The sequence below is a fragment of the Lactuca virosa genome, chromosome 7 (genome assembly GCF_052849685.1).
Source record: "Lactuca virosa cultivar CGN04683 chromosome 7, Lactuca_virosa_CGN04683_v6, whole genome shotgun sequence".
Classification (NCBI taxonomy): Eukaryota; Viridiplantae; Streptophyta; class Magnoliopsida; order Asterales; family Asteraceae; genus Lactuca; species Lactuca virosa.
Window position 1 is genome coordinate 101,554,067 of NC_136432.1, and position 8,353 is coordinate 101,562,419.

The following is an 8,353-nucleotide window of genomic DNA, read 5'->3' on the forward strand; positions in this document are numbered from 1 at the left end:
TTCATTAAATAATTCCAATGCGGTCCCGATAAGTCCCAAATTAGGGTTTCATGGCATTAGGGTTTTCCAAACCCTAATTAGGGTTTCCAACCCATCTTAGCCCAATAGGCCCAATAGCTAGGTCCTTTGACCAATTAGGGTTCATTAGGCCCCTTATGATTTCACTAAGCCCATTAGGGTTGTAGTCCCTTTATCCAAGCATCCAAACGAGTCACAATCCGTACAAGGCACACCGCCTCCCGACACGGCGGCCGGTGGCGGCAGCCACCACCTCACGGTGGTGGTTAGGGTCTCTTTCTCACGGTGGTGGTTAGGGTTTCTTATTATTCCATTTTTTTTACAATTTACAATGGAAAAACCAAAAGTAACACACACACACACACTAACTAACACGCACACACATAACCACCTTGTGGTGGCCGACGGTGGCGAGTGGTGGTGGTGGCTTTTCCGTGAACTCCGGCCAAAAAAACGCTCCTGTAGCCCCTCTTACAAGTGAAACACACACACACGCAAACACTATAACACACCCATAGCCACCCATACACGACGGTTAAGGGTGGCAGAAAAGAAACTAGCGGCAGTAGCGACATGGGAAGGCGGAAGAGGTGGCGGCTAGGGTTTGGCAGCGTCTTTCCTTGGTCTTGACGGATTCCTCCCGACAACCCGCTTAGTACATCGTTGGGAGCAAGGTGCTTCACTGCGATGGTCGGTGGCCCATGGTGGCGACAAAACTCGGACAAGAGCGTAACAACAAGAGAACGAGCAACAGCAATGTCCAACAACGGCCGGAGATGGTACCGTCATTGAAGTGGTAGCGGTGATGCAACTGCAAGACGGTAACCGGCGGCTAGAAAGTCACGAATCGGCAGCACCTACAACGTCCACTCCTCTTCCAGTCTTCAACTGATGCAAAGTCCCATTCCCGGTTTCCTTCGGTCTTCGCTGTAGCCATTGACAAGAGCCATTCGACGGTGCTAGGTGGTCGGTGTCAGTACCGTCGACTGGAGGTAGAGAGAAAAGTGGCGGCTGTCTTCACCTGTTATGGTTAGGGTTTAGAACCGGGGGTGATGGGTTTATATACCCCGATCCCCCAAACTTCTTTCCATAACAACACGTTTAGCCCCTCCGTCCGTAAATTATTTCAAAATAAACCCCCATAATTACCATTTAAACCCTGACCTTGAAAATCCCTTTCAAATTAAGTCCAACTTTTACCAATTAGCCCCTCTCTCTACATTTATTTTCAAATGAAGTCGAGAATTTACTATGTAGCCCCTTCTTTGATAATTCATTTCATATTAGGCCCAATTTATACCAAACACCCCCCCTGTTTTCTAAAAATCTTTACAAAATAAGTCTCAAATTTACACTTTAACCTCCAATCTCTAAAAGTGTGACAATTAGTTCCTCGAGACCAACACCTTGCTATATAATTATTGATTTTAGGGCTACTATTCATATAAACTTTTATCTATTTATTTATTTACTAAACGGGGTGTTACAGACATAGTAAATATTCAAGACAAAATTCATTTAGATTTTTATCTGAAAACAAAATAAGGCTAGGAATGTTGTTTGAAAATAAGGAACAGGTAAAAAAGGCTGTAAGACTTGGGTCGATCAACCAAAATAAAGAGTTTAAGGTTTCTGAAAGTAAAAGTAGTTTTTGGATAGAAAAGTGTAAAACTCTTGGCGGTGAAGAATGAAGTTATAATACTAACCTATATACATTGCAGTGTGCATGGTATGTTCGTGCAATGAAAAAGAAACACCATCATATGTGGAAGATCACACGTTGGGTGGACGCACACAATTGTTTCAGATCTTGTAGAGGCAATGACAACAGAAGTCTAAACTCTGCAACTATAGCCTTCTACATCATCCATTCAATTGAAAAAGATATTGCTTATCCAGTGAAACATATACAGGTAGATATTAAAAATATTATAAATGTCGATGTTTCTTATTGGAAGGCATGGCATGGTAGGAGAAAAGTCATAGAGAATATTAATGTAACTTGGGATAGTAACTTTGCAGAGTTACCCAAGTACATTGCAACTTTGCAAACTTCAAATCGCAATACTGTTGTGAAATGGTTTCATAATCCAAATGGCTCATCACATGTGGTAACATTTAAGTATATTTTTTGGGCTTTTGGACCTGCAATTAATGTATTTCATCTATGTCGACCTATTATTTCCATTGATGCTTGTCATTTGAGAGGTTCGTATAAGGGTAAAATGCTTACTGTTATTACAAAAGATATCAACAATAATATAATACCAGTTTCTTATGCCATTATTAATGAGGAAACTACACACAATTGGAGTTGGTTTTTGTATCAGTTCAGACATTTTGTTGCTCAAGACAGACAATTGTGTGTTATTTCAGACGTACATCAAGGAATAATTCATGCAATGGAAAATCTAGAGGAATGGAAGAGCCATTGGGATACCATCGATTTTGTCTTCGACACATCAGAAGCAATCTCATGAAAAAATACAAGAATGTGAGGCTTAAATCATTTTGTTGGGATATTGGAAGCACCACACAAAAAAGTGATGGGTTTTGAGCATATCTACATTCCTATGTGATCATGCAACCCTAATTGCTATGGATCTAAGTTTTTCTCTATTGAACATACAAATATGAACACCAAAGCAATAACCCTAAAACTAGTGTATACAAATCGAAATTCACATACAAACTAGGGTTAGAAGATTACCTCACTTGTTATGTACCAATAACAAGAACAATTCTTGAAGTCCTTGACTCTTGAAAGCTTAGTGCCCCAAGTGTACGTTGCACCTCTAATGGAGTCACAAACACCCAATGCAAAAGATGACTTGGATAGAGGTAGAAAATCGGCTATCCTAGGGTTTCTTAAGCTTAGGGCTGAAATTCCAAGAGATGTAGGGGATTTATATAGCTGTTGGGCTGCTAGGGTTTTCAGGTGGAAACCCTAATTCCTGCTTAAGGCTTAAGCAGCCCATGGACTTCCTCTTTAGAGCCCTTGGACGAAATCTTATGGCCTTACCCGTAAATTTCGTCCACTCCAGTCTATGGAGTCCATCAGCCTAGTTTTGCAACTATCAATAATTTGCAAAACAACTCCCTCCATTATTAATCAGTTCCTTTAATCCCAAAAATTAATCTTAGATTAATTTCTTATTAATTACCAATTAATAATGTGATTTCCAAATAATATATTGTTCTTATAATATATTAATAAAATCATTTTAAGTACCAATTTATTATTCATATAATAAATCCTACTTTCTCTCCACTAGTCATACTGTCAAGTTGCATGAGTGAAGGCAACCCAAAAGGACCATGCTACAAATCAAATCAAGTACATACCAAATATAGTTATGTGCTTAGACACCTAATCCAACAGTTTCCCACTTGGATAAGTGTGATAACTATTATTGCAAGTATGACTTCAGAATGTGACTAGCAATCGTAGCTTTCAAAAACCGTTGTCGAACTCTGATCATATCAGTAACGCGTCCTTTAGATAAGTGATCAAATATTCCTCCATTCTACAAGATATCGTATGGACATGAGACATGGATTATAATCATTCTCTCTGTCAAAGGTTTGTTTCCCGATTTCCGATTTACGACGACTAACTTAGACTATAATTGAACACATCATATTAATCTAGGCTTGGCCAAACGCTTAGGGTGTCATCACTAAATCATCGAGGGGCCCACATATATCGCTTTTATCCCATTTAGGGTAAAACGAACAGATAAACTTCGACTCATATGCTTGTACTATTTATACATCAAATCACACACAACAATACGTTTTATAACATCAAGTTACTGATGCGTTTACATATTATTAATGCACAACTGACTTGTAAACAACAACTATATGTCTCCGTTTCAAGAATATAAGATATTATCGTCTCACAATCACTCGTGATAAAATCGATGAAGTGATTCAAATGAGCGTGGGTTTAATCCAATACTCAAATTCCTATTTCAAGAGTACTCATGAACACTGCAGCAAACATTTGCTATGTCTAAGCACTTAGACAATCTACAGTCGGATTCATGACAATCTTACCTCATTACTTACTTCCAAAGTATGATCGACTGTGGATGTTTGAATAATCTTATTATTCGGGAAGTAAAGCATGCGAAGCGAAACACAAGAATAACCTAATCTAATATGGTCTCAAAACTTTTGAATATAAATAAAAGCACTTTTATTTAATCACCATATTCATTAGACTTTACTCATTTTATAATTTTTCGATTATTCAACTAAACACTTGAATTAAAACATTAGTTATGTCAAGCTCTAAGCATGCACACTATGTTCATCTATGGTCCTTTCTTTTGTGAAATAGATCAATTGAACACATTTCCAATAATGCTCATTTCACAATTCCAAATCCTGATCACAAGTGTAAGAAAACCAAATTCTTACCACTTACTAGAATATGTTTGAGTCTAAACTTACATGCAATGATCCTTTTGTAATGTCAAGGCACCAAAGTCACAGAGAATTGGCCAATGATATTACAAAGCATTCCATTGGAGATTTGTTACCAAAACGATTCCATGGAAATGAAGTCTCACATTCAAAGTACATTCCTTTGAACATCCTTCTTGCATTAAAGTTTCTAACTTACACAGATTCTTAATAACCAACTCCCACCATGGAAACATTTCCATATTCCCATATGACTATCAATTCTGAAAAAGAATTACCTCTACTGTAACGCTTGTATTTCTGGGCTAAGCATTAATGATGATATAATAGTCTAGGTCAACCATTGGAACTCGTTTTGAAGTAATAAGAATGAATTATGTGCTTTAAACTTAATTATTATGATTAAGGATAAAAATAAGCGTCAAAAATAAATATTAGATAAAGCCGATATCTATGAAGAAAGTTGTAGTGGTTGAAACAAGGATTCTGGAGATATAAAGAATACCGAAATCCGAGTTATAACGAAGAAGTTATGACTTGTCGAAGTTTCGCGACAGAACCGACACGACGCTGTATGACGTAAAAAGTGAATTTACGATAAAGTGCTTTTTAGCCTTAGAAATCTAAACGAAAGTCATAGTATTCGTTAAACCAAGAGCGTGCATAAAAAGAATGTCCAAATCTGACTTCGTATTAGAAAGTTATGAATTTTCTAATATTTGGCATAGTAGTATGCAGCTCGAAACTTGAATTTTAGATCGAGTGATTTTTATCCGAAACAACCTAAACGAGAATTGAAGATCTTGTTGATAGTAGTTCAACGGTAAAAAGACAGACGAAAACGGACGTCGGATGAAGAAGTTATGAATTTTTAACGGACTTTTCCTGTCCCTGCCTGTTAAAAATATAAATTTAAAAATGAAATCAAAATTAGCCAATGGAGTCTAAACGAAAGTTGTAGAGCATAATCTCACCTACGCGTGGATATAAAGAACGTCAAAAATGGAGCTCGTATGCGAAAGATATGGATTTTTGAAGTTCGGAGCATAAACTTTGAGGTCTGACTGAACTCACGACGTGAACAGAGAATTCACGACGTGAACTCGGTGAACGACACCTTTCGAACCTATAAGACACACGGCAAGCCTAGGAGATGACCGGGATCAAACTCACGACGTGAATATACCTGGTTCACGACGTGAAAGTCGAATTTTCAGCCTATAAATAGAAATCGAGCCCTCCGGGTTTATGTTACCAATCCTCATTTTTCTTTCACTTTAAACACTCTTTTAGCCTACTTTTAACCCCCTGAAGTCCGGTATCGTCCCTAACACCCGAAGCAAGTCCTGACGCCCCAAAGTTCCCGAGAAAATCATATTTTCTAGCCGAAACTCTTCCCGAGTAAGACCGGTTTTCAACTAAAATCCCGGTTTCATCGAAGAATATTGTCTTAACAGACGAAGTGATGTCCAATTGTCGTCTTATCAAGTGAGTGTATAGTCACTTTCATCTTACACATAGATATGAAGTATTTTATATAAAATACGTGCTATGGGTATATATGTTGTTTGTTTATTTGAGATGGATGATGAATGAATGTTTTATACAGGTTTTAAACTGCATATGTATTTTATATCTACACATATGTTGGGTAAAACATGGGTAGATAAAGAATGAGGGATGAAAGATGATATAGATGTTATTGGCAGCTGCGCCAAATAAATAACATTGGCAGCTGCGCCTAATAAATAATATTGGCAACTGTGCCAATTAGAGAATAAATGATGTTGTTGACAGCTGCGCCTAATAAATAACATTGGCAGCTGTGCCAATTAGAGAATAAATGATGTTGTTGGCAGCTGCGCCTAATAAATAACATTGGTAGCTACGCCATAGGCAAAGATGGACTTCGTGCTTATATCTTAGGTTAATCCTTAGGAATGAATGAACGAGGAATAGCTGATTTCTTAGGGTGGATCCTTAAGAGTAAAGAAGATAATGGTGGTGGGAAATTGGGTTGATTGTTTGATGTTTAAACATAATTAATAAATTTATTGTTGGTTGATGAAATTAATAAATTTATTTATTGTGGGATGAAAACTCTATATGCTCACTAGGCTCCCAAGCCTGACCCACTCAGCTTTTTATATTATTACAGGTAGTGGAACAAGAGCATAGTTGGAAGATGACGAGGGATTTTGGATTATAGGTCAGTAGTTGTAAATAACTGTTGTAAGGCTTATAATATACTGTTTATGCTTTTGGTCTGTATCGGAACATGACATCCCGAGGTTTTGTTATGAAATGGAAAATATATTTCTTTAAGAAATGATTTGATAAATTTTATCATATTTTATTTTGGGGACAAATTCCGCAACATCTTTTAAAAGATTGCTCTGATTTTATTTTAAAAGCATAAACTAAATCGGTCTTTTCTGGCCGAGAAATTTGGGGATGTGACATCTACTCAGAACATGTCAATATGGTCCTTCCAAAATTAATACTATACTTCCAACTGTACACAAGCAACCAATCTTTGGTAAACCTTAGATTGTCCTTAATAGTTGTTTAACAGCTTTAGTCAGTTCTAATCCTTTTCCTTCTTAATGCTCTAGGCATTTGGAAAAATAAGAACATGCAAATATTATAGCATATGCAATCGATCCTATACCCGAAGAATATGAGATTCGATTTATAATGTGTCACATAAAGATATGATACTTGACCAGTCTCTTGCTATAATATTTCCACATATAGAATTTCCTATGTTGAATTACTTCAACACATTATTCATATATGTTAATGACTAAGTTCCATAAAACTTCAATCTAAACTTTTAGATTTGAAATGAAGTATACTTATCCTCCCCATTAAACCTTACTATAGCGAAACAATTTCCAACCTTTGCAACTTTGCAAATTTGAAACTTTGTTTCCTATAAACAATATTGCTAACTTGCAACACTTAACATAATAATCATGCTCCCACTAGCATAATAATTACATTCTTACCAGCATAACAATTATGCTCCAACTAGCTTTGACATGTACTCAGAAATCAGCTGGACTTCTAGAAATCAATACATGTTGAATTTCTTACCAAAGTTCAGATTTCTGATTCGTGGTGCTTCGATAAGTCTCTATCTAGACTTCTTAAGCTCATACACCTTTCATCAGATAGCTTACGTGTGTGTCTAAACCTTTTCAGAACTTATAGAAATAAGTCCCGAATGTTCAAACTAATTGCCATTTCTCATAATTCGAGCTATGAAGGGGGATTCCGTAATCATATTTGAATTTGAGAACGCAATTATCAAAACTGCTAACTTTAATCCTTTAAAATCTACTAGTGAAAGCGATTACTCACAATCATTTTCACGAAGTAGAGAGAAACCTATTTCCACTTAGATTTTATGGTGTATGTGTTCCTATCCATGTGAACTTGTCATTTAGAACCACTATCATAAGACAAGGTTTATGAAAAATTCAAACTCATATGGACTGAACCTGCTTATTCTTAATTTCTTGCCATCCGGTAGCACAAGGGCCTACCAGTGCTTCCAGGTTATTGAGCAGCTCACCCACACTGATCAATGTACTTTCACTGATCAAGGTGTTTTGCCTTATACAGTCAAATGAGAACTCATAGGACTCACATGTATATTCAACTTAACTAGAATAGTCACAGAAAAAAGAATATGTCAACACGATAGGTCATCAACCTCAGGTCGTGTGCTAGTGATAACTAAAAGGTTTTTTCTTGATTAGTTCCTGAAACTTATTTAAGATCGACAAGAATCCCACTGACTTCTTGACATATAAGATTCTCTTGTCAAGGAACATTCCTTGACAAACAAATATTAAAGAGTTAGTGCGGCTTCTTATCAAGATAACACTTCATA

At 36.7% G+C, this 8,353-nt stretch overlaps 1 protein-coding gene across 1 annotated transcript; it reads left to right on the forward strand.

The window, feature by feature from the left end:
- Window positions 1-719: 719 nt before the first annotated feature.
- LOC145126979 (uncharacterized) lies at window positions 720-2,498 on the forward strand. Its single transcript, XM_079062240.1, has 3 exons — window positions 720-797; window positions 1,740-1,931; window positions 1,977-2,498. Exons 1-3 carry the CDS (start codon window positions 720-722, stop codon window positions 2,496-2,498), a joined length of 792 nt encoding a protein of 263 aa, XP_078918366.1.
- Window positions 2,499-8,353: the final 5,855 nt, after the last annotated feature.

Coding starts and splice junctions, on each gene's coding strand:
- LOC145126979 (XM_079062240.1), top strand. CDS start 720: ATGGTGGCGACAAAACTCGGACAAGAGCGTAACAACAAGAGAACGAGC. Junction 798..1,739: donor TCCAACAACGGCCGGAGATG/GTACCGTCATTG, acceptor TATACATTGCAG/TGTGCATGGTATGTTCGTGC. Junction 1,932..1,976: donor ATCCAGTGAAACATATACAG/GTAGATATTAAA, acceptor TCTTATTGGAAG/GCATGGCATGGTAGGAGAAA.